The sequence below is a fragment of the Microtus pennsylvanicus genome, chromosome 21 (assembly GCF_037038515.1).
Source record: "Microtus pennsylvanicus isolate mMicPen1 chromosome 21, mMicPen1.hap1, whole genome shotgun sequence".
Lineage (NCBI taxonomy): Eukaryota > Metazoa > Chordata > Mammalia > Rodentia > Cricetidae > Microtus > Microtus pennsylvanicus.
In genome coordinates this window covers 11,868,729-11,896,049 of record NC_134599.1, presented here as the reverse complement: position 1 = coordinate 11,896,049, position 27,321 = coordinate 11,868,729, and the positions used below count along the sequence as shown (strand labels likewise).

Sequence of the window (27,321 nt, the reverse complement as noted above, 5' to 3'; positions counted from 1 at the left end):
TTTCCAGTGTAACGTTATTGTCTACCCCACCCCCACTTGGAAGGAGCTAATCAAAGCTTGGATTTAGCTATGAAATAGTTCCCCTTCTCTTAAAAGTACCTGGGCGGCAGAGATACGGTAAGCCAGCTGTGGATGCTGCTGAAACCTGCAAGAAGGGAGAGGTTCAGAAGGAATACACAACTAAGTTGAATCTCATTGTCTGTTTACACATCTGGAGAATTAAGAGAGCACGACATCCTCTGCGGACTGTTTTTACAAGTACAGTGAGCTCTTCGCGTGATTTCCACGAAGCTGTTCCCAACACTGTACAAGTATTCCCAGGGATGGCAGACCAAGGGTCAGAACTCCATTCAGCTGTGATGTTAAGACCCTCCTCTCATTGGCAAAATAAAAGTCTGAGAGCCGAACTTGGCCACGCTTCTGATATAGGAGCAGCATTAGAGCTTTATTGCTTCTTTGAGCTCCAGCAAATAAAGCAAATACCAACAAACACAGCCTGCTGTCCCCGGTCCTTCTTGCCAGAGGTGAGTGTGATTACAGTCACCATGGGGGACGTGAGCTAAGCACAAGCATCGCTAGAATTGGCAGCTCGCAGCGCCCTTAAATATCAGAGAGGCATACCGAGGCGAGGCTGGGATCCAGATGTGCTGATTACTAACTTTGCTTGAGTTGTGGTGTGAGGCATATATGCTTATCTGGCCAAGTTCTTTGTTTGAAGGTGAAAGGTCACTGACAAAAGCTAACACAGTGTGTCTGTTCCCAGCAGCAGCTTTCTCCCCTTTCCATTTTAGAATGACTTTGATGTTGCTCTGAGTTTTTATAAGACCAGTCTTGGATATGGGGGTGGAAGGATAGTATTAATTTGCAGACTTCATAGGCTTTATTGGCCTGCTTCTGGCCACACTGAGAAGCGCCATTGGGAGGTCAGGGAAGACTCAGAACTGGAGTTCTGGCTGAGGCCACTACTGTCATCATTAAGGGAATAACTCAGAAACAAAGGAGCAAGCATTCTTATGTTCAGGTCTAAAGTAATAACACAGGCAACCACAGTCTGATTTTGACCCAAAGGCAGATGCTCTCCCCAGACATGAAGTTTACTATTTATAAGATATATACAGAAGTTGTGGGTGGTAAAACAAAATATACTTGATTTGTTAACCCGTTGTTTCCCAAGTGCTTGTGATAGTGAGATGCTAAGCTGAGAAATAAATGATTTCGGAACAAGAAGTTTGTTTTCGCAAACACGAAGAAATATATCTTAACAAGGAAGGTAAAAATAATGGAAGTCTGACTGTAATGCGTTGATTCCCTGTAAAATAATCCTGCAATTGTCGACTGGGTGACAGTCTGAGTCACTCAGCCTATGGGACAGGACAATGAAGGAGTCGTCACACCAACAGAGAGCAAGGAAGAGTGTGGCAGGCATCAAAAACAGAGACAGAGGTAAGTATCATCACTAGGAGATCGGATGTGGGATGAATCCTGAAGAAGGTGGTGGTTTGAGAAGTGATTACAGAATTATCCGTCTCATCATCCCCTTTGTCATGAGTGGTCTGTTTAGTGAGTGTGGAGAAGATAAAAAACAGGTCCCAGCATGGGATCTGAGAGCCGCAGGACATTCCATGACCACTGACTGAAATGTGATTTGCTAGGAGAAATGAGAGCCTGGGAGCGGCTATGCCTGGGGAGACCTCCAGCTATGTATGCCATTGACAGGCACAGACCTCATTTCATTGTTTCAAATAGAAGAAAATGAGGTTTGTTATGCGTGTACTCATACTAGGGTGAGTGAAAACGTTTGGTTCATGGATGAAGCTCAAAATCGAGACTGGGTCCTAAAATATAGGCTGCTTTTTAATTTCTTACCTAGTTATGTCCCACCTTCAGTGACTGTTAGGAATGTTTCATACACTGAAGAAGGATGCTTAAAAGAAATCCCACACTAGCTCAGAATTGAGAATAATAGATGGTTATTTATTTAGGGGTAGATTCACAAATCAATATCCTCTGATGGAATGGAGAACAGCAACCAAATCCCACAGCGGGGGGGGGGGGGGGGGAGAAGAGGCCAGACACATGCTTTTCATCTGCATAAATTGTAGAAGAGGCCACGCCCCAGTGGGCAGTTAACTTAAAGGCTACTGGCTGTAGGATTTACTACAGCAATGCACTGGGGGATTTAAGCTAAATTACCACCAGTGAGTACATAGCTATGTAAAGAACATGGCCTTCTATCTCAGAGTATGTTTCATTTACTAAATGTAACATGAAGACAACCCAGGAGATACTATTACTCATTATATACCTTTTTAGTATTTGTATCAATTTCTATGGAGAAAAATAATTACAGATAATGTGAGATCATCAGTCATGTATCAAATGAGCTTGTGTGGGCCTGTTTTGCCCTGGTCATTGTGCACATCATGGGAGTATAATTCATGAATCATATATTTGCTTTGGTGGGTGGGAGACATGGTTTCTATAATATTCTTTAGAAGTAACTGTGACATTTCTAAGGGCATGCTTGTGCTTTGTTCATTTTTGTGTCTCCTCCAAGTATCTAGCTTCATGGTCTTGACAGATGGCTTGTCCCAGAAGCCTTTATTGACTGAAGGCTGGGTGACACATTTATCAGCAAAGTGATTACCCAGGAAAATGTGTTCTCTTATAGACATTTGTTTGATAACTCTTCCCTTATTTGATGTGGGATTTCGCTCTGTGTGCTGTGATTGCCATTAATAAATAAAGAAACTGCTTTGGACCTATAGCAGGACAGAACTTAGCTAGGCAGGGAAAGTAGAGGGGAACTAAACTGAATGCTGGGAAAGAAGGCAGAGTCGGAGAGAAGCCATGTAGCCTGCAGGAGACTGATGCTGGGAACTTTACTGGTAAGCCACAGCCACGTGGCGATTCACAAATTAATGGAGATGAGTTAAATTAATATGTAAGAGTTAGCCAGTAAGAAGCTATAGCTAATGGGCAAGGCAGTGATTTAATTAATATAGTTTCTGTGTGATTATTTAGGGGCTAAGTGGCCGGGAACCAACAAGCGGCCTCCTCCTACACTTATTTCCACTAACAAGATCATATTGCCTAGTTAGGCAGCAAACCAAACTTCAGACATAAAAGCCCATCTTTTTATTGCCATAATGAAACGAAAACAGATTCCTAAGAATGAATTCTGGAAGTGTTTTGATTCCCGACTTTACCTTAGTAACTGCTGTTACACAAGAGGGCTGTGCAAACAAGATCTCGAATAAGTTATGTGAATTACCTACCTTTATCAGCCTGAAGGGAGGTTCAACTTTTGGAGTGGGTCAGCCCATGAGTGATTCTGACTCTTACCACGTAATCTCTCCAAGTCCTGGGTCCTTGCTTGAAATGAGAACAGTGGTGTTTCCCTCCTGTGATTATGACTGTAATGGAGATCAATTTAGAGCAGCCAGATGTTCCAAGCCTGGGAAGAGCATGGGGATGCCATAGAAGGTCTGTGAATTCACAGATACCCGCATAAGGCCACTTGTCTACCATGAATGCCTGCGCATTGCTCTTTTCCAAATGCACACGGACTCATTAATTTTGCAACTATTTATTGAACGCTAACAGCATCAGGCAGTAAGAAAAAGAATATGCACAGCAGATGCTTATGTCAATGTTCCTGCAGTTTCAAGGGTGGGAGCAGGCACAATGGTGTAAGGTGATGAGTAGATAAGTTTGTTGAGGAAGAATAAGGATTAAGAGGGAAAGAAAGGATCCCAAAGAAGAAAACAGGACTAATAAAAATTTTAGTTAGTGGCCAGAAAAGACATTGCTTCGGTGGCCTCACTTAAAGAAATGAGGCTCAAGCCAAAGCATTCAGGGTGGAGAGAGATGTGAGCGCAAAGGCCCTGGGGCATACAGGGAGCAGTCTGGTCCCCAGTAGGCCTGGGAAGGATCGAGTAAGAAGGTAACCTTGCGGGTGAGACTGGTGGAAGAAGTGGATCGCATTAGCTTTTATACCAGTGCAGTCACAGAAGGAGTTAAGCAGAGGAAGAGCATGGCCTGGCTTGCATTTTAGAGGTACTACTGTCCAGAGAATGAAGTGGCTGGGCCTGAAGGGCCAAAGGTCAGTATGGAGGCTGCAACAGTAACCCAGGCTGCAGATAGTATGACCTGGAATAGGGCAGGGACACGGACATGGAAGGAGACACTGTCTTCCAGCTGCATTTGATGGGCTAGCTAGGATTGCTAAGTCTAGTTGATGGACTGTAAGGAGAGCAAGGGAAAGAAATACAAAGACTGTCACTGAGATGTTTGACCTGCACATCTAGAACAATGTTAAACACGAATTGAAAGGGAGGTTGCAGAAAGGCTCAGGGTTGGGGGCTTCATTCTGAACATATGGAGTTTACAGGTGGATAAACAACCGGAGAAGCCATGGAGGCAACTTTGGGTGGAATCAATCAAAGCTGTGCTTTCAAATATTGCTTAGCAGGCCAGTGAGAGGGCTCAGCGGGGAAAAAAGTGCTTCCAACCAAGCCTGATGACTAAGTTTCATCTCTAGGACCCATGGGGCGAAAGGAGAGACTTGACTCTTGCAAATTGTCCTCTGACTCATCTCCACCCACAAATAAATTATATGTAATAAAATGTTTAAGACTGTATAACTGAAGCAACACTAGCACTTCCTGAGATAGCTCAAAAGTTGAAGTACTGCGTTTGTTAGAAGAAAAATGGTCCATACAATAATCTGCCTTGAAAAAGGATCCTGTGGGGGCTGGAGAGATGGCTCAGTGGTTAAGAGCATTGCCTGCTCTTCCAAAGGTCCTGAGTTCAATTCCCGGCAACCACATGGTGGCTCACAACCATCTGTAATGATGTCTGGTGCCCTCTTCTGGCCTGCAGACATACAGACAGAATATTGTATACATAGTAAATAAATAAATATTTAAAAATAAATAAATAAAATGCCATGTAATAAAAGCATGTGTTAAGCAGAAAAATACAATAGTGCAAAGCAGTAACTGTTGGTTTAAAAAAAGAAAAAAAAAAGAAAAGAAAAAGGATCCTGTGCTATAAAAGGCTGGCTATAAAAGTAATATGTGACCAATATTACTTTGTTTGCCTCTTCTCCTGTTCCTTAAATACATGCTTATTGCAAATTTGGCTTTTTTATGCAGATTTTTAAGTCTTAGTTAGGTTTAGACTTGATATTTTTTTCCCCCTTTCATTTAGTCAACGTTGGACTAGAAGGCCCTGGGAAGAGACACCCAGTGGGTGGTAGGATTGTATCCAGTGCTCTAGGGCTTTTTGTTTTGGAAGGACATTAGACTGTCCCATGATAACGTGGTATTTATGGGTTTTTCAAGTCACTTGGGGCCACACGGTGTGAGAACAGTCGTAAGAGTAGAGGCCTCTGTTACTGTAGAGCCTTCAAAGTGAGTGGAAGAAATGGATGGGAATGATTGTCAATTAGCTTCAGCCCAGGCCGACGTGTGTGGATCAATTGTTGACTGTCATTGTTGACACCTGTGCTTCTCAGTCTTACGCAGGGAAATATGTGCCGGCCATAGCGCACTATATCCACACCCTCAACCCCTCGAAGGTCTTCAAGATCCAACTGGAAGGAATCGCCATTGGAGACGCATACTCTGATCCCGAATCGGTTGGTGGCTTCTCTGTCTCAATCTGCCCCTTGCAGAGACTAACTCCTGTGAATTGAATAATGTCTGAGGTCTGACTTTTAACATTATTAAACGACAATGTTAACGTAGCTCAAATCTAATGCTTAACTAGACTTTTCAGTATGCCCTCTTACCATTTCAGCCTCCTATGCACAATACCAGATCATATGTATATGAATATTGTGCTGTATGTGTGGCTTTTCTGTTGTATATGTCCGTGTGCATGGTTGTCTGGTTTGACCCATTCCAGCCAAAATTAAATAGATCATTGCAAAAATGTTTCTTCTTCTTGAAGCAAGGGGTGTCCCAACCTTCTGTCTCTGGTGGTCATGTGTGTCACTTCTGTCCCCAGATTATAGGAGGGTATGCAACATTCCTATTCCAAATCGGCCTGCTGGACGAGGAGCAGCAAAAGTACTTCCATAAGCAGTGCAGCAAGTGCATACAGCACATCAAACAGCAGGAGTGGCTGAAGGCCTTTGAAGTGAGTTCTGGGGCCCCCAGGCTGCCCTTGAGCAATTAAAACCATCTGAGGAGAGGAGGGGTCAGGAGGCACACCATGCTGTTCCAGCTTTCGGGATAGTATCTACCCCCTCCTCTGCTGAGGGGTCAGGAGGGTTATGGGTGAGCATGAAGAAAAGCCCGCCCTGCCTTCCTCTGAATTTGCTTTGGCTGTGTTTTTAACCCGAGACCATCCATCCTGGCCTGCCTCTTTGTGCCTTTCATTGGCTGTTCTGACTTCCTTAAATGCTGCATGGGACCTGAAGGCCTTCTGTAGCATATGGAAATCAGAACCTAGGTGACCTAGGGAAGTGGATGCCCAAGCTTCAGCAGATGCTTGGAAACATTCAGGAGGGTTATGTCCACAAGCAGGGCCTCCGCTGGAGAAGTGACCCTGTGTATAACCCAAGTCACATGACAGCAAGAGCCGGATCAAAGACTACAAAATGTAGTGTAAGGGGAGACATCTTGCAACAGAAATTGTGTGTGTGTGTGTGTGTGTGTGTGTGTGTGTGTGTGAATATTGCCACACAGTTAACCTAATGGTGGAACATGAGACTGATGATATGATTCGAGCCTTTACCCTCTTGTTTTTCTTTGGATTTTGGTTATTTAAGGTGTAAGGTTACACTTAATTCTGAGATACAGGAACTTGCATCTTTTAGTCAATTCAAAGGCAAAGTCAACAATCTTCCTCTGGCGCTTTCGCCACACCTCTCTAGGGACCATCCTGTCAGACACGCTGGGAAGTAGATTTCAAAAGCCCGGACTAAACTAGCTGCGTTACTTGTTTGATGGCAAGTGATTTTGTTTCTTGGTGACGATAAAGCTATTGTTTTACTTTTTAATTTAAAAATTAGTGTGTGCATGCACATGTTCATATTTATGTGTCTGTGTTTGCACATGTGCCCGTTTGTGTGTGTTTATGTGTGTTTGTGTGTGTTTGTGTATGCTCACGTGGAGACCAGAAGCTGATGACAGATGTGTTCATTCTCCACTTGGCGTTTTGAGGTAGGGTTTTTCACTTGCCGGGGAACCCAGGAATCTCCCTGTTTCCATCACCCAAACCCTGACATTATTAGTGAACACCGTTACTCCAGGGTGCATACATGGGAACTGAAGATTGAACCTGGGTCCTCATGCTTGGGGGCAAGCCCCTTACCAACTAACCTACCAGCCTAGTCCCAGCAAACTGACTCTACTTATTCCTACTACAAAACAACACACACAAAAAAAAACAGAAAAACAACCAAGTAAATAAACAACCAAAGGACCGTCAGAGCCATCACCCACAGTCTGAAGCTGAAATACCTTTATTCAGTTGCCCCATCCTAGCTCTCCAGCCCACTTATGTTAATGAGCTGGCTGTAGCAATTGTCCAGTTCCAGTCCCTTTCAGCCCATTTAGCCACCACCTCTTTGTGAGCCCTAAACCCTAAGTCTTCATTTTTCTGACTACCCAACCTAAACCCAGGCCTATCCACACATTCCAGCCACCAACCTCCACTAATGCTTCCTTCAACTTCTTTGGCTAAGCCACAACCCTGGTTCTATTCCTTCTTTGCCACCTCTATGCTGGCTCTTGTTCAGCAGCCAATGGCTGGAGAAAAACCAACAGCTACGGTGACCACCCTTCCCAGTTGGTGATGGAAATTGGAGTCTATGGGTGCCCTCTGCCAGCTCCAAGACCCTGAGTCTCAGCCCACATTTCATGCCACCTCTGTTCATACTATGGGCGAGTGTTCCAGGGACCATGTGGAGGCAACTCCTTTCACTAGGCAAACTCCCAAGCTGAAGCATCTGGTTTTATTGTCTTCTGCCTAGAATATTCTTTCCCTGGTTGTCTATATTCCTGGCTTTCTCCGAGCCAATGGGTCATAATTGGAGTGTCATCTTCCAAGTGAAACTTTGTTTTTCATTGTTCCCTACATGTAGGCACACACACCCATAATCCCTCCCATTCTTCTTCTTCTTACCATTCCCCAATGCATGTATGACTCTAACACAGGATACATTTTGCCTTGGCATGCATATTTGCTTCTCTGGAATATAAATTCTATGGGGGATGACATTTGACTGTTACAACTGTTCAGGAAGTGAAATGAGAAAAGTTTTTAAATATAGGGGTGGAGAGGTAGCTAAGTTGGCCGTGTTTGCCATGCAATCCCAAAGATGCAGAATCTGAGCCCCATAACCCATGTATAAACAAGAGTTTGGGCATGGTGGCATAGACTTGGGCTGAGGAGGCCAATCTACCCTACTTGATGAGTCTTAGGTGGGTAAGAGGCCCTGTCTCAAATAAAACAATGGACAGTTTCTGAGGAGTGATACCCAAGGCTATCCTTGGGCCTCCATATGTGTGTGCATGCATGTCTACATGCACACATATGTGCATATGCAAATTATATATATGTAAACACATAAGCACACACATATAGATACACACATCCTCAAAGATAAAATGAAAAATGTCCTGACTGCATGGCACATCAAGGGTCGTGCTTGCTAACCCTCCCTGACACTGTGCTTCCCTTCTCTGTCTCTGACCTAGATCCTGGATAAGCTGCTGGATGGTGATTTAACAAACGATCTATCCTACTTCCAGAATGTGACAGGATGCACCAATTACTACAACTTCTTAGAGTGCACGGTAATGACCACAAGTTAAAAAACAGTAATGCCTGCTTAACCCTTGGGGCAAAACCAAACTGCCTCGGATTGGAAAATCGAGCTCAGTTTAAACTAGATGGCTATGTCCAACATGTATTGCGTCATTTTAGCCCTGAAGCCTTGGGGCTTGTTTCCCATTGGGCTTGTTAACTCACCATCCATAATGTGTGAAACTCTAGAGAGCTCGGAAGGGTGTCTCTTTAACTCAGTGTCCCTGCTAGACCTTGGCCCTGGGAGGAGGAGTTCTGGGAAAGATGCAGGCTGGGACTGAAGCCCTGGGTGCTGGGTCTAGGCTTCAGTCTATGAGTCTCTTGAAAACATCCAAGTTCTTTGTTCTGCACTTAAGATGGCTTAGGTAATCAACACTGCCAAGCCTCTCTGAAAATATTTGCCTTGCCTTACTTTTAACTTGAGGTGTTTAGAGCATCTAGGACAGCCCTCACTTCAAGGCCTCTGGAATATTTTTTTAAAGTATTCAAGTCGTTTCTTTCATAAAAGCAGGCCAGAGTTGACATCTTTTGTGTAGCGTTAAATGAGTAAGAGAAGGAGAGCCCGCTTGGCAGTTTGGATGTGTGGTCTCTGTCTATTGCACAGGACAACACATTTGGTTTTTCAATTGCCTTATTTATGAGCCATTTGTAAGTAAAATTTGAAGTCCCTTTTGGTGGGATTCCCAGCCCTGTGGTTTTGGACAATAACGAAACATGGCAGGAAGCAGAGAAACAAACTTGTGATTACAATGTTTTTTTCTGCAGAAAGTCATATATTCACAGCCAAAACAAAACAAAACCAAACCAAAAAAATGCTGGCAAAGCACAGAATTGTTGAACATAAATCCAAAACAGTATTTTTGTAACCTGGAGGATTTTTAAAATAATGAATAATATTTGCTCCTTTTTCTTTAAACTTTAATAATTATTACAGAGACTTTAAGGGGGCTTTATTTTGTTTGCTTTTGCTTTTTAACAAGGGCTGTGGATAACTTGTTTTATGTCTTTATTAAGTATCAGTAGTTTTTGCATATGATATAATTCCCCCATAAATTATGAACAGTTGATTGTGGGGGAAAGAGGGATGAGACAGAGAGATCTTAATGAACAGCAGACAATGGCAAGTAAGCTGTGGCTTTAACCCATCTTGCTGCATCTGCTCAGTTAAAAGGTCAGGGAACGATTGCCTTATGTAGTCTTTCCTTCCTCCGCCATTCTTGCCAATGCGCTGACTAATTGGATGGCAAGGTTGCAAAGATTAATGGGAGAAAGAAAATCCATTCCCCAGGCAAATTGGATATTGACTGCAAATGCAGGAGATTCTGTGTTTGGCCTCAGTGAAGGGATTCCTCTTACCCGACTAGGTGCCCCATTAAAATGTCAAGCATGAGGATGTGCTAACAGTTCAGTCGTGTCCTGTTTACTTCCTGTTTACTGTGCTGTGTGCTGTGAGATAGTCTCAGCTTTTCCTGTAGCCCTGCCTGGCATCCTCCCTCCAGGACACCTTCTGATGTTTCTTCTGCCAGGATCCCGAGGAACAAAGTTACTATGGGAAATTCTTGTCACTCCCACAAGTGAGAGAAGCCATCCATGTGGGAAACCAGACTTTCAGTGACGGTGCTGATGTCGAGAAGTACTTGCGAGAGGACACACTGCAGTCGGTGAAGCCCTGGCTAGCTGAGATCATGGATCACTACAAGGTAAGCAGGGAACCTGGGCGCAGAGAGGGGGTCTAGCTAAGAACTCCTGGGCCACTGTGAGCCAAGGGAACTTCCTTTTAGTTCCTATTTTACTTCTTCCATTCAAAAACACATCATGTATTCTAGTTATAAAATAGAAATATCCTTCTTTATTTTACTTCTCTGAGTTGTCCTTTTCATTGTTTTTTAAAACGAAATTCCCAGTGGCATGCACCAGCCCTTATACTTTGCCAGTTAAGGGAAATAAAGCCAAGAAGATGCCAAGCCTTGTCTGACGATCAGTTGTCCTTGTTTGCTCTATGATGTGAATGACAACTTCGTCATGGTTAATCCACAGCTGCGTCTTAAGAATTGCTCTCAGTGGCTTTGATCAGTGAATATTGTTCCTGTATCTGCCACAAGCGCAGTCCTGCTGGGCTGTTGTATTGGAGCGAGCAAAAACTCTGTTCTAAACAGAGCAAGGCAGGGATTGACTGCGTTTAGGGCCGACATATTCCAATTCGTTGGCCACAGGAAACCCCAGTGGAAGTCACAGAGAACCGCCTCTTGGTCCCCCACTAGGAGGAAGGATGCTAAGAGCAAGTGACCTAGCAAGAAGTCCCTTGTGTTTTGTTCCTTTTCTAGTACCACTCTCTCACCACTGTCCCTGCATCCTAGGGATGGTCTATAGGGTAACCCTGAAGGATGAGTGCAGAGATGAGGATGGATTGTATTCACTGAAGCTTCCTCCTTTTATCTGGAAGAGGCAAGAGAGAGACCCAAAATGAACCAAAGCCAAGCAGCCAGTGGTCCGTAAGGCACCTTGTGCGAATTAGACAAATAGGTTCTGTCTTCAAAGTATTTAATCTTCATTTTTCATAAATTGTCCACATTCTGCTTCAGGAGACTCACAGCCTTTACTGCTCCTTTCCAGCATGGGGAACATTCACTTCTATGATGTCTGTGAGGGAATGGTCCTTGGGATTCTCGGTGTACTGTGTGCACTCTGGTGCAGGAAGCTTCTAAATGCGTGCATACTTACCAGCTTGTGTTTCAGAATATTCCTGCCTGGAAGGTTCACCTTTTCTGGTCCTTCCCCTAGCACATGGGGTTTAACATTTGTGTAATGTCTACTAGCCATCAGAACATAATGAAACCCTACCCTCTAGGGATGAAGGGACCACACTGGATCAGGCCTGCATTTCAACCATCCTTGCTTTCGGCTCTGCTGAGAAAATATGATACTCGTCTCTTCTTGGTCTATTCTCTCCAAGTGATTTCCCATTGGGTGAGCTTTCTAACATGCTGCTGCAATCCTGGGTCTTGTCCTGACACCTATGCAGCTGCAGACCTGAAGTACATGTCCATGACTAAGGAATGAATAAAAGAAATCTTAGTAGCCGGGTGGTGGTGGCGCACGCCTTTAATCCCAGCACTTGGGAGGCAGAGGCAGGCGGATCTCTGTGAGTTTGAGGCCAGCGTGGTCTACAAGATCTAGTTCCAGGACAGACTGCAAAGCTACAGAGAAACCCTGTCTCAAAAAACCAAAAAAAAAGAGAAACCTTAGCTATGTCAAAAATATACCCAGAAAGCCTGTCACAACTAACTAGTTACTTATTGTCTTTGAATTTATTAAACCAAAAAGCACTTAACACTTGTCTTTGAAGACATAAAAAGTTAGAGATACCATAAAAATATCCAAAGTGGTTCTGTTGAAAAGAACTACCAATGTTGTTCTTTATTATTTGGGTCCTGGGATGGATGGAGATACATCTACACACACACACACACACACACACACACACACACACCTGGATTTGGGTCCTTTCTCAAGCACATGAGGTTAGGATGGAGCCTACAGAATTCCTGGGGGGTATAATGCTCCAAACGTTGCCCAGTCATCTCAAGCTGATCCCTGGATGATAAAGGGACTAAGTACCCTGACTAGAGCACATTTGGATATTTTAGCATCTCCCCTTCTTACCCCTATAACCCAAATCGCCTGTCTCGAATCTCATTGGCTGCCATGACAAAACACTTGACTGGAGAATTTCCATTCTACAAAAGCTGACTGCTCACAGTGCCAGACACTGCTGTCTGCTGGGAGTGCTGGGGTTCTAGTGTGAGTCAGCCTCCTGCCGCCTTCTTGCTGGGTCCTCCCTGGCTGGAATTCCTTTATAGGGTTTAATCCCATCCTCAAGAGCTCCACTGTCATGATTCAGTTCCTTTCCTAGTCCCCACGTTGGAGATTAGCTATCAGCATATGAATTTGGAGGGAAAGACAGAAATATTCAGACCCAACCACCTACAAGTGTGAACGTCAATGAAATACGAATGTTCTCTGTATGTTTCAAGCATTAGTTTCCAGCAAAAGAAAATAGCTTAGCGGGGCAGATAATGCGTGATGCCATGAAGAAAGAATGAACTGTGCAGTCAGTCTGAGCTTCAGCTAAACAGGGCGGCCGTGGAACAGACCATGCATTCATGAGACAGCTGGCAGCACCCTCCTGGCAGCGATTGCTGTTGGCTCGTCCGCGATTGATGGCGAACCTCAATGTGTATATAACAGAACCAGAACAACATAGATTGGCTTAAGACATTAGTGTCCTTAAAGTTATATTTACTTAAGACTCAGCTCTAATTTGTCATAGAAGGCAGCGAGCCCGTTTCCACTCATATGAACACGGGAGACTTTCCCCAGTACTGTCTTCACTTCCGTCAGTGTCTGGCTGAATGAGGAAGACCTTCAGGAGTGTCTGTGCTGGGGTTTTTCTTGTTTGTGTCTCTATGTGAACCTCAGCTTCCACGCAAACCAATGAGAGCACAGCCATGTTCTTGGAATGACCAGTAGGAGATGCAGATGCCACGACTTTGGCTGGCGGAATGGTAAACAGAGATACAGACAGCTAGAATAATCTGTGGGATGATCTAAATCTCCTTCTGATTAAATCAGGTCAGAATGTCATGAGGATGTTTAGGGATCGTGTAGTAAAAGAGCGTAGTGGTCTAGATAGAGCACACACTGCAGGGTCAGCTAGGACAGAGTGAAGTCCCCTTGGAGTGGCTGTTTAACTCGGCGACTCAGTTTCCTTGTTAGAAAATGGGCGGGGAAAAAGTGTGAGCTTTCCTTGTGCTTATATTTACAACAGTCCCTGGTGGGCAAAGGTGTTGAAAACCATAGTCGCTTACCAAGAACTTTTAGCCAAATTATCTAAGAGCCCACTGTACCTTGAGAGTGAAGAAGTGATATAAGTGGGTAACACCCCATCACGCAGGTGTAGGTGTGAGAAGCTGAGAACGCATCTTCAGAACCCACTTCTGTGTAGTCCCTGTTTTCCGTAGCAAGATGGGATTTGGGGGGTAGAAGGATTCCCAGAATCTGGTGTATCGGCTAGGCTGGAGTCTGCAGCAGCAAGCCAGAGACCCAGCCTCAAAACAGATGGAGGTCAAGGGTTAACCCTGAGGCTATTGTTTCACCTCCACATGCACACACACACGCATGCACACACACACGCATGCACACACGCATGCATGCACACACACACGCATGCACACACGCATGCATGCACACACACACGCATGCACACACACATGCTTGCACACACATGTACATACACATGCACAAACACATACACATACACACGCATGCACACACACATACACACACATGCTTGCGCACACACATGTACATACACACGCACGCGCACACACACATACACATGCACACACACACATGCATGCATACACACATGCCTGCACACATGCACACAGACTTACACAAGAACCCCCCCAATACAAAAGCAGAAAAGGTCTCACAGGGACCCACTTTCTTGTTAGAACTTGAGGAGTTTAGAGATCACCATGCCATCCCTACAGGGTAAACGCTCTTCTCAAAACTGTGAAGAAAATGAGGTGACAGAGAAATCCATTGTACTCCAAATTGAAGGCAAATAAAGAGAGTCATCCCTCCCTGTCTGGAACACAACCCCAGGAAGAGGAATCTCTGTAGAAGGAGGGCCTTAGTAGGAAATGGAACCTTGATCGGCACATGGCTGGAGGCCAGTGCAAGGAGTATAGAAGTCAAAACACTGGGGACCCAGCTAAGCCAGGCTGGGCTGGGCATGTTTGTAAATTTTACTTTCAGGACTTCATCCAAGCTCCCCAGCGACTATTGGGGGCAGGAGAGATCCTTGGCATTTATGATGTCAGAGGAGGGGTTGGGGAAACATTGCCCAAGTGCTGTGCTCTTAACAAGATCTACTCAGGAAAGCAACTATTTTCCCAGCACCAAACCTATTGGAGTTCAATTGTAGCCTACGAGTGCTTCTCCTTGACTTAAAATGAGATGGTATTCCCTGTCCCCTGCAAAAAACAAGGCAGGTTAAGCATAGTTATTTTTTTTAAAAAAATATTTATTTATTTATTATGTATACAATATTCTGTCTGTATGTCTGCAGGCCGGAAGAGGGCACCAGACCCCATTACAGATGGTTGTGAGCCACCATGTGGTTGCCAGGAATTGAACTCAGGACCTTTGGAAGAGCAGGCAGTGCTCTTAACCACTGAGCCATCTCTCCAGCCCCTAAGCATAGTTCTTGTTGAAAATGCATTTTATACAACCTGTGCTCAGTCCAGCCTACCTTCAACTTTCTCAATCCACTCATGCTGGAAAAGTCATCTAACACGACACCACTCTAACTAAAGATCCGCTGATTCATGCCTCTTATTGTTTAGTGGATATGAAATCACAAAATGCAATAACCAAAGCCATGGTCCTGTGGTGCACTGCTGGGTAACTGTCGCCTCAGGAGCTGCATGGTTGGTTGGAAGTTGTAGCTTGCTGTCACTCGGGCACTGCAAGAGTACTGTAGTCCTTGGCAATGACCTGGGAAAAGACCACAATGCCAACATGGAAGAAAAGTTTCTGCAAATGAGTATCACTTCCCTATCAGCAGAAAGTTGGAAAGGGCTAAATCGATCCATCCTAGGTCTGGAAGCATCTATGCCCACCTGCAGCCCCCTCTAGCCATATTGCTCCACCAGGGAGTGGCAGGGGCAACCAGAACTATAAAGTTCACAGTCCATAAGCACAGGTTCCTAAGAGGTAGAGACTGTGATGCACTTCCTGTTCCCAGGGTCTTTTTCCCAAGGACAGAGTGCCAACCCTTCAACAAAAACTTACAAGCAAAACAAAAGGCAGCATATGTAGTTTGAGGACACTAAATACTCATGAGAACCAGAATGAGACGTGGCAAGAACGGCAACATTCCAAACTAGAAATTTCAAAACATAACGGAACACACGTGATTAGGACTTTTATAGACAATGCCAAAAACGTATGAACAGGTGGGTAGTGGATATGGAGATGTGGAAAATCTGAGAATAAAAACAGAAACATCAGTGATAGGACAGAAATTAAGGCAGTTTTGGTAGGTTTATCAGCGGCCTGGGTATCACTGAAGAAAAGAATCACTAAGTTTAAGAATAGAAACTTCAAAAACCAAGATATGAAACAGAACAAAGCAGCCCTCACCCCACAGAACAGTGTCTGGTTTCCATGTGACAAGAGAAAGAAAAAGGTAGCTTTTATGCAATGACAGTGTCAAGGGGAGAATCTTTAGAAAGAAACAGAAGCAACACTGTAAGCAGTTAAAGACAGAACATTTATGCAAATTAATGTTGTATGTAAACCACTCAGAGTACACCAGGCAGGATAAATGCAAAACAAATAAACAAAATAGATATCTAATATGCAAGGTATTAGACAAACAAAAAAAAGAAAGGAATTCTCTGTCAGTAGATCCTCTTTGCAAGAAGGTTTTCAAAGAGAAAGAAAAAACATTCTATGGAAAATTCAGCTGTATGAAATGAAAGGGACCAAGGCATAGTGGACAACACCTTGAGTCCCAGTCCTTGAGAGACAGAAGCAAGTTTCTTTCAGTGAGTTTGAGGCCAGTCTGGTCTACAGAGCAAGTTCCAGGCCAGCCAGGGCTACATAGCAAGACCTTGTCTCCAAACACAGAAAACAAACAAACAAACAAAACTAAAAATAGGAGAAAATAAATAAAAAGGGGAGTAAAATAATGAACATGATGGGCTGTGTAGCAAATCCAAAGGAATCAGCATAGAACTATCTCCTTTGACTAAGCATGACAGAGTTGTAGGATATGAGATAAATACACAAGAGTTGACCACTTCTCAGTTATCAGCAAAAATTAAACAAAATTTGAAATTGAAATCAAAACAGTACTATTTGTGCCAACACACACACACACACACACTCACACACACACACACACACTTAAGTGCAGATGTAGTGAAACGTGAAATAACAAAACTGATGAAAGATAAAAAACACAAAGTAGAAAAATTTGCCTGTGCATGGAGTTACTATTACCAGAATGTCAACTCTTCTCACCTAGATCCGTAGCTTCAATTTAATACCGATCAAAATCTGTCAGCAACTTATTTTGTACATGTGGACACGTTGAATCCAAAAGTTTATATGAAAAGTCAAAATATTCATAATAACCAATACAACATAAAAGATGCATTGTTGGAGGATTTACGAAGACTTCCTACAGAGGAGGCAGTGGAATAGACAAATAGATTTGTAGAACAGAAAAGAACTCAGAAGTGGAGCCATTTAAATACAATCGGCTCCTCATTTGCAAGTTGTAAATGGCAGCACAAAGGAGCAGATATAATCTTAATAAATGATTAAGTACAGCAAAATACACCTACAAAATAAGTACAGCTAACTCCAGGGTGCATTGCAAGTACAACCATAATGCATGTAGATCTACAGCAAGAACAACACCAGAAAACTAAAAATCTGAATCTTGTGAACTCAGGGCCTGTATCCCGCACTCTGCAGCTGGGGACTGTGTTGTGGGCCCATACAAAGTGTGGTTACTAAAATCCAGCTCCAGGTCTGGGATAGGTGAAGTGCCCCCACTGTCCCCATGTTGGTAGCCACCACTCAACCAGCATAAACAAACAAAAACCCAGAGGGACATTAGTCTATGGGAATTTTCATGACAAAATTTAATGAAAGTGTTCGTTTGTGTCTTTATGTGTTCTCTGTAGTCAAAGACCTGACAAAAGATAACTCCCTAGAAGGAGGATGTCTTCAGGCTCATAGTTTGAGAGGACAGTATCCACCATGTCAAGAAAAGCATGGTGTCAGGAGTTGCTCACCACCAGAGTAGTGAGCCCTGGCTCCTATCTGTGTGCATCAGAAAACAGAGGAGAATGCTGGTGCACATCTGGCTGCTGGTGCACATCTGGTGCTCTCCTTTTTTGTTTTTATTCAGTCCTGGATCCCAGCCTACAAGTTGGTGGCACCCAAGTTCAGCATGGATCTCCCTTTCTCAGTTAACCCTCTTTCTCAAAGATACATGCAGGGATCAGTCTTCTTGGGTGATTCTAAACTGCCAATGAATAGTAAGCATCATAGTCCATAATTTTTTTAAAAAAATCACTTAGCACACAAACAGGCTGCCATACAGAATCAACAGATGTGGAGAGTCAAGATGCTTGATATGCAGGAAACATGAAGTACAGAATATAAATATACTACATATAGTATATTTAAATATGTAAAATTGGCTTGCAAAATAAGAAATAAAGAACTATCAAATATTTTGACACTGGGCCAGTAAGAAGGCTCAGCGGGTAAAAACGCTTGTCCAACTAAGCCTGACTATCTGACAAAAGAGAACCAACTTCTGCTAGTTATTCTCTCCTCTGACCCTATACAAGCACACATACACACCATGACAGATGCACACTGCCCCCAATAAGTAAGAAACTACGCAAGTAAGTAAATAAATAAATACATAAGTAAATGTAAAAGTATCTTTATAATATGATGAGTCCAATTTAAAGGTTAACCAATTGGTATCAAATGAAACAATTGTTGAGTAAAACATAAAGGAGAAATGACTTTTACTGTGTGTCTCAGCAAAATCATTGAAGGTGGACTAGAAGGGATGAAAAAAAAACATTGGGGGTTGTTTTTGCACTTGCTTCAGGACTGCTGGCTCTGGGCGCCTTTCTTTTCTTTCCTCTGCTGGCTTTTGTGTCTTTGGAGAACTTTTTATGTACATTCTCTGTCCACTTATTGATTGGTTTGTCTCTCAACTGTGTAGCTGCAAGCATTCCTTCCACAGTTCACACAAGTGCCTTACCAACTTGCAGGATTATTTTCTTCCATGGTGTTCATCAAGGCCCACAGTTCTTGGTTTTGGTGGATTCTCTTGGATCTCTGCCCTCTGTGATTGTGGGTGCTTTGTTATTGTACCCAAGAAGCCAGTGCCTAACCCAAACGAGCAGAGGTATAGTCCTCTGGTTTATTTTTCTAAGTTTTTTATATCACACACACACACACACAAATTAGACAATAAGTTCCACAAATGGGAAAGACCATTCTGTGTTTATCTTTCTGAACCTGTGTTACCTCACTTAATATAAAAATTCAGTTTATCCATTTTCCTACACGTTTTATAACCTACTTTTCTTGGTAGCTGAATGAAATTTCATTGTGTATAATCATCCACTCATCTGTTGATAAAGCTCCAAGTTGATTTCATTTCTTTGCTATTATTAAGAGAGCAGCAGTAAACACTGATGAGTAGGTATCCCTGTTGTAAGACACAGTAACCTTGGGCTAGTCCAGGAGTAGTAGAAATGGGTCCTGGGAAGATGTTGGACTTTGTTTAAGGCCTTTCCTGTGTCTATCAACATGACTGTTTCCTGTCTGTCTTCCAGCCCATTTGGTGATGATGTTTAGACATTGAGCCATCAGGAATCTCAAGACTAAAGAGTCCTTGATTATAGAGCCATCTTCTCAATGTTTTCTTGAAAGTGGTTTGCAAGTATTTTGTTGATTTTTTTCCAGATATGTTTACTGGGGAGCTAATCTTCAGGTTTCTTTCTTTCTTTTTTCTTTTTTCTTTTTTTTTGCCATCTCTGCAGTTTTGGTGTCAGGATAATGCTGGCTTTGTCAGAAGGGTTTGCTAGTCTCCCTTTTTTTCCTACTTCACGGGATGCTTTCAGAAGCAACAATAGTAGTTTTTTTTTTTTTTTTGAGGGTTCAGCCATGAATTCATCCAGGTCTGGACTTAACTTTTAGCTGGAAAAATTGTTTTTTAAAACATTGCTCTCCCTGCTTGTTTCAGATTCATTAAAATCATCTTATCTTGATTTGATTTGGAGACATTATTTCATCTAAAAATTCATCCACTTGTTTCAGATTTTCCAAATTATGGAATATATGCTTTCAAGGTATGCCCTAGTGAGTTCTGAACTTCATTAGTATCTTTTGCAATGGCTTTCTTTTCATCTCTGATTTTGTTAATTTAAGGCTTCTCTCTCTTTTGCTTAGTTTGGCTAAGGGTTTTCAGTCATTTATTTCTTCAAAGAACTGCCTCTTTGTTTCGTTGATTGTGGTTCACTTTCATGTTGCTAAGGTCTGTCCTGATCTTATTATTACTTTCCATCGACTGATTTGGGCCTTGGATTTCTCTTGCTTTTCCAATGCCCTAGGATATATAAATAATAAAAATTTATTTGCAATTTCTTTGATTTCATAACATGGAATCAAACTTACAGTGATAAGCTCCCTTCTTTAGACTGCTTTCATGATAATCTGTGCTTTTTATTTTCAGTTTCCAGGGTCTTATTGACTTTCTTCTTGATTTCTTCAAGCACCCACCCACCATTCAACAGTGTCATTTAATCTGCATGATTTTGCGTAATGCTCCGTCATTTCTCCTACTGTTGATTTAGAGACCTACTGCATTCAAAGCAGAATACAAGCCGTTATTTCAGGTTTCTTGTATTTGCGAAGACTTGCTTTGTATTTTAGTGTATGATCTAATTAGAGAATGGCCCACAGGCTGCTGAGAAGGACTTGTGCTCTACAGCATTTGTGTGGAACATTCTGCAGCAGTCTGTCAAGACTGTTCCATGTTGCCATTTCATTCAGCTGTTTCTTTTTTAATATTAATGTATTAATTTGTTTTATTTAGCTGTTTGCTTTTATAAGGCAGGCTCCCACTAAGCTACCGTAACTTGCCTGATCTTGCTAATTTGATGAGACTGATGGTGAGCGCACAGAGATCTGCTTGCTTCTCTCTCCCTAATGGTGGGATGACAGCACCCACCATGCCTGGCTTTCTGTTTATTGTATGACAGGCCAGCCTCCTGTCTATGGTTGAGAGCGGGGCATCAAAAGTACCATGATTACTGCGCCGAGGTTGATCAGTGAAGTTAGCAGCATTGGCTTTATGCAATTAGGTGCACCTGTGCTCAGTGTATGTTTGGAATTGTAGTGTCCTCTTGCTGGCGTCCCCTACAGCTGTATAGAGGACCCTCATTTATCGCTTCTGTCCAGTTTTGGTTTCCAGTTCTGTTTTGTCACATGTCAGAATAGCAACATCTGCTTGTTTCCTGGGTCCATTTGCTTGGGATGGATAGCTTTTGGCAGCAGCCTCTTTCACCCTAAGAAAGCATCTGTCCTTTCAATGAGAAGCATTGCTTGGCCACAACCAATAGATGAATCTATTTTTTTTAGTTAATTAATTTATTTTGCTGGGTGGGGGCACTGAGCTCATGTGGACAAGTCTGAGAGCAACTTGTGGGAGACAGTTCTTCCTTTCCATCACATGGGTTCCAAGAACTGAACGCAGATTGTCCAAGTGGCAGTGAGTGCCTTTATTACTTAGATATCCTGCTGTAGGGCTGTTAGCCTTGTTATCCAATCTGCTACCTTGCTAATCTCTGTTTCTGACTGGGGAATTGAGGCTATTAATATTCACAGTTTGAAAGCTATGTACTATTTCTTGTCATTTGGAGGTGAGAGTGGGAGGTAGGATTCTTGCTTAGCTGTTATACAAGTAGTTTATTCTTCCTTGTATACCCATGTATGTATTGCTATGTATGCATAACCCCATGTTTTCTGCAGTCCGCAGAATTCCTTCAAATGTCTTCCATAGGCTTATGGTTGTGATCTTCTTCCTCTTCCTCTTCTTCTTCTTCTTCCTCTTCCTCTTCCTCTTCCTCTTCCTCTTCCTCTTCCTCTTCCTCTTCCTCTTCCTCTTCTTCTTCTTCTTCTTCTTCTTCTTCTTCTCCTTCTCCTTCTCCTTCTCCTTCTCCTTCTCCTTCTCCTTCTCCTTCTTCTCCTCCTCCTCCTCCTTCTTCTTCTGCTTTCTTTTAGATTTATTTATTTATTATGTATACAACATTCTGCCTCCATGTATGCCCGCGCACCAGAAGAGGGCACCAGATCTCATTACAGATGGTTGTGAGCCACCATGTGGTTGCTGGTAATTGAACTCGGGACCTCTGGAAGAGCAGCCAGTGCTCTTAACCTCTGAGCTATCTCTCCAGTCCCTGGTCGTGAATTTCTTAAACTTGTTTTTATCCTGGGAAGTTTCTTTTTCAATTTTGACAGGGATATTTAACAGGTATTTTGTTCTGAGGTAGATCTAGCTGTTGTCTTTCAAAACTTGAAAACATCATTCCAAGCCTTCTTGATTGTTAAAGTGTCAGCTTACAGATCGCCTATTGTTCTGGTAAGTCTACCTTTACCTGTGAGCTGGTGTTTCTCTCTTGCCACTTTCAATAGTCTTTGGTTGTTTTAAATTTGCCATCATTACCTGGGCATCCCCTGGCAAGACAGCCATGCCTATGGGTCAGTAAGGGACATGGAGATAAACCACTCTGAAGGTTTCAAAGAGCAGAGTCTGCTTTATTGCTTGTGAGCAACCCTTTTTGTAGCAGAAGCCTATGGACTGTGATGGATTAGCACATTGTCTTGGCTTGTACGGTGAGCGCTCAGACCACCGGGGCGTCTAAGTGGAAGAAGTACATTAAAGGAGATGTGAAGACTGCAGACTCATGAGCAGACCAGCTACCAGTTACTCATGCTACTTCATAATTCAGTGTTCTGACTTCAGGAGCATGCTGTGTGCCATGCTTCTTGTTAGAAGTGCAGTGTGCCCAGTAGATTGGCCGCCAGGTCACGCCCGCATTTTCTCCTGCATAAATTAGTAGCTTAATTCTCAGGCAATGAGGGGAATCTTTTTCTGCTCTTGTCTGTCAGGTATCTTGAATGCCTTCTGTATCCTGACAGGCATTTTCCCCTCTGGTTTGAGTGTATTTTTGCAATTGTCTCATTGAAACGTTTTCCTTGCCTTTGGAATGGAATTCTTTACTTTTTTCTGCCCACGATTCTTAGATTTGGTCTTTTCATAGTTTCCCCAATACCTTGACAGTCTAGCTAGTGCTCTCTTACTAATCTGACTTCCTTCTGTGGGAATGGCCCAACCCCACCGCCTTGTCTTCAACCTTGTGTATTTTGACTATCTCCTCCCACAGAGTTTTTATTTGACTTCTTGCATTTTTCATTTATTTCAGTTTTGGTTTTCTTTAATATTTCTACACCTTGTTATTATCTGACTCTCCTGTGGAGCCTCCCCTATACCCTGATCCCACCCAGGTGACTCCTAGGGTTAGATTTTTATGGATGCATAGTCTTCATCAGGGTGGTGGGTGGGATTGAAGCCATATGGACCTATAATCCTCTTTGGGGTGACAGACGGGACTTGAAAGCTGGAAGTGATATCTCACGGGCATGCTGACCTCGTTAGGGCAACAAGAGGAGCTGAAGTGCCCTGTGCATACTGGCTACTCTAGTTTGAGGGACAGACCTATATTCTTACGGTCATACACCTTTCACCAGGATGATGGGTTGAGCTATTGACTCCCAGGTGCACTGGTACTGTGTTCCCTGGAGGTAATGACAAGACTGAAGCCTCACTGGTGGAGAGTTCTTCCTAGGGTAACAGGTAAAGCTGAACCCTCATTGGGCAAGCTGGAGGTCAGTGGGTGGGGCTGACGCTTCCATGGTGAAAAACCCCACCCTCCTGACAAGCAGGGCTAAAACACCAGAGATTTTTTTTCTTTTTTTACTGTGCTGGGATATAGGCAAGACTAGCGCCTTCTGTGTGTAGCCCTTGCCAGAACTATGCTCTTCATGAGTTCAGAATGCAGGGCTGCAGCTTCCTGGGCACATAGCTCAATATAGGAAGGTGGATGGTACATGTGTGATTACATTTCTTATTATGTTTCTAAACGTTTAGGTAAGCTATGTTACTATGTAGTCTTCGATGTGTATCATGTGTGTGTGTGTGATTTTAATGAAGGCACATGTGATTTCTTATATGCAGAGATTTAATTAGCTGTAATATAAACATTTAGACTGCTTTGTGGGAACCTGTTGCAAAGCGTTGTGAGGCGGTACAGTAGAGAGAAGACCCAGGGCCCGTGTGGGGCCACTCGCTAGCATATGTGACTGACTCCTCTGGCTTCTGCAGGCTCCTATACTCAAGTGCGCTTCCCCTCATAGAGAATTCTAACAACTTTACTCAATGATGGAAAGTGATCCCATAATCCAAAATAGCAGGTAACTACAAGAATAATCTTCTGTGCCTGGCTCTGCATGCTAGTGCTAGGCATCAGATTAGCCCTGTAAATTATATGCTATTACATGCTTTTGGCAGTGGCGTGGAAGGTCATTCAGGGTCAAAAGTCAAAGTTCGTGGAATTTGAATTCTCCCTTCCCTTTTATTTCAAACCTGTGAAGTTGTATCTTATCTCATAAAAAGTACACATTCTCAGGGCAGCCGGGAACCTTCTTGCTCACCCTTGTTCTATAGTTTGGTCTAGGGCCAGGCGCATGGCAGACTACTCGATAACCCTTAATAAATGGAAAAAGAATTGTCACGGGAACAAAGGAAACGATAAAAGTCTTGATGGATCGCAGATGTCACTAATACGCTTTGCTTCCTTTAATCTTCCCTTTCCTGCTCTCCCTAAGCTCTGCTTCCAAAGGCAGCTGTGATTCTCATGACTCCCTTTCCATCAGATGCACCAGGAGAGCTTAAAAACCACCCAGCCATGGCCTTCCCCATTCAAGGTGCGGATGTAGCTGCCCACCCTAGCAATAAGCATGTAGTGGCTTGCAGAAAGTTCAGAAAGAATGAAGGAAGGGTGGAGTGACAGAAAAAAGAGCGGTGGCCCATCCATGTATACAGTAAATGATCTTACAATTACAAGGGCAAATAATTTGCCACCTAAATTACCATGGACTATATTGTGTGTGCGATCCTCCTTCCTCAAGTTAGCAGTATTTCCAAACTAGTCAGTTATAAATAGTCCCTCATATATAGACTGGGGGTTGTATCCTGACTTTAAAATAGCAGAGTTGGTGGCCGGCGGACTGCACGCCCCTACAATCTCAGAAATATAGCCCGTGTTCATCCCACAGAGCTGCTGAAACTTTTGAAACTTCAGCTCTTTGGAGAGGTCCCCTGGTCCCTTGCTTCTCTGTGGAAAGGACATGTCATTGTACTAATTTTCCAGAAAAGTTAGGAAGCTGTTTTCAGTGTACTTTTACTTGCTTGTCATTCTCTTCTTTCTGGAAAGTGCACGGGCTGCACCCCCAAAGACAGTTACGACGGGACTAACGTTTCTGTGTAGAATCAGCATTTCCACAAACAGGAGTTTCAGCTTGCTGCGAAGAAGCCTGTGGGGCCCAACCCTTCACACTGCCCTTGAATTAGAACCGGCTCTCTTGCAAGTGAGCCGGCAGCACACCGCAGGTTGAACGGTATCTTCCCTAAATGGCCTTTCTTGCCAGCACATGCTTGGGCTTTTCAAAGCCAAGGGGCCCCAGGATGGGGTTTACTGTGCTGTGTTTAAAAGTTCATCTAGTCAGGAAATCGTAAATATAAAGTTACATTTCCCTGTCACTTATCATTCTACAGCTCATTAAATGCCCCCTAATTGCGTCTTCAGAATTCAGGGTCTTCATGTTTCTTAGCTTTGCTACCAGACTGAAACCTTAACACCGGGTCACTGTTGTTTCATTGGCTTCTCGAGGATTCAGGGCTGACGAGTCCCTGATTAGTGAATGTGACTTCGAAGCTGAAAGGCCAAATCTTTCTAGTTTAGCTTGTTTTCCCATACATCTCAATTGTTTGTATCTCCCTAAGAACATCATCTAGTGACACATGGTAATGACACTGGGGGCCAGGAGTCTAGGTCTGGTGAAGGATTAGCATGCCAAGAAAAGCACTTGCATTTAAATGAGCCCAATCCTTCAGTTGTTGGTTGGACCCAAGCATCCCTTGAACCACAGAGGGAAAACAGACTTCGCTGACCTTAAACTTATGGGACGCCGTTCTTCTATGCTCTTAGAAGACAGGGAGGAGAGGATGACTGTCCGTGAACAGTAATAAAAGAAAAGGATGCTCAGCCTGAGATGTTCATTTTCCTGCCATTGTAGCCTAGTCTGCTACAGACCATCAGCTGTCCCTTAGAGTCACATAGAAACAGTGTGGACACAGGGGCCATGCTAATAATCTCTGTATTGTTCCAATTTTACTATATGTGCTGTCCAAGGAAGAAGCCACAAGAGCAGCCTGAAGGGCCCTTCCTGTGAAGGTTTTATTGTGGGATTTGCCCAACCAATACTGTGGGAGTTTTCAACCTCACCCTTGCTGTGGGCCAATCTGGTATTAAATATGGTTGCTATTGTTATTACACACAAGTCTTGTCATAGGAGGACAGTCAAGGCAACCGAGGGCAGGCTTCCTATGGGACATGTGACTGAGCGAAAGCTGAGCCCTGGAGAGGTGCCCCTGACCTTCCTGCCCTGATTTTTTTTTTTTGCTCCATTCCCCAAGGGGACTCTTATCACTCCGCTGCTCAATTTGTCTCTCCAGCCTCCGGTCAGTATTTGTTACAGTGGTTTGTGTCATCTTTTTAGCCTGGTTGACATTTTCTAGAAAGAATGGGGAAAGGGCGGCTTTATTCTCCAAACGAGGGAGTTGCGCTTCTAGAAGAAAGCGAGCCACCCCAAACCTAATTGCAAGCTAATGGGGTAACTTTGATGAATAGAGCCATTGAGAGTGAGGGGGAGAGACTTGTACCTAACTCCTAACTGATAACCGGCTTTTCCGGTGGAGATAAAAGCGGTCTCCTTGATAAGGAAAAGTCAGCTACTTGCTTTTTTTTTGTGAAGTTAGTTAGCATGGTTTCTTACCTTCGCTGCCCTCCTGGGTGGGCTCTAGGGACTGATCGTTACAGATGGGAATTGGACTCCTGGCAGCGGCTCCCTTGGCTCTTCGGAGGAATGCCTGCTTGATCTCATACCTAGCCCCCTTGTAGGAGAAGGACAAAGTAATCTCCATTCATGGAGAACAAACTCCTCTCAAACTGAAAGGCAAGTGTGTTATGGGAGAAGAGAATGCCAGTGGGCCAGCCGGAGTCCATGGTGGTCTGGACCCCATGACCGCTCTGCTCACTAAACACTGCGTGCCCCTTCTCACTCTCCCTAGCTCTTCTAAGGGCTTCAGTGCTTCTAGTAACACCTTTTGCAGGCTGCTTAGGATTTCTCCCCCAGCAGAGCCATGCCGCTCTCCTCTGGTACCTGGGGCAACTCTAGCTGGGAAAGGGGCCTTCCTTCCCAAAGCTGCACTATGGCCCTGCTCATGGCTTTGCTTCTCTTGCCATCCTGGGGAAGCCTCTCTGTGTCTAGCAATACTGTTGCTTGACTCTGAGAATAGAGGTAGTGATAGAGAATAAAAGGAGTCCGAAGTGTGTGTACAGTGTGGGTGTGCGCACGCATGCATTCATACACATTCTGTCTTGGCAGAAAAGGTTGGGAGTATCTGCTTGCCCCTAAAGTGTCATATCTCCCGTTGCTTTAATCTAGATTGATGAACACTGCAGATTGCAGCCAGGATTG

The 27,321-nt window shown here is 43.6% G+C and overlaps 1 protein-coding gene across 2 annotated transcripts in view; it reads left to right on the top strand.

Moving 5' to 3' along the window:
• The window catches only part of Cpvl (carboxypeptidase vitellogenic like), a 100,795-nt gene that overhangs the window by 35,113 nt on the left and 38,361 nt on the right, over nucleotides 1–27,321 (top strand). Inside the window, exons 7-10 of one of the 2 annotated variants that reach the window (XM_075955332.1) lie at nucleotides 5,522–5,644; nucleotides 6,016–6,147; nucleotides 8,715–8,813; nucleotides 10,350–10,523. In XM_075955332.1, coding sequence (XP_075811447.1) covers nucleotides 5,522–5,644; nucleotides 6,016–6,147; nucleotides 8,715–8,813; nucleotides 10,350–10,523 — 528 coding nt within the window. The remainder of the gene's footprint in view (nucleotides 1–5,521; nucleotides 5,645–6,015; nucleotides 6,148–8,714; nucleotides 8,814–10,349; nucleotides 10,524–27,321) is intronic. The other variant, XM_075955333.1, reaches the window with a different exon arrangement.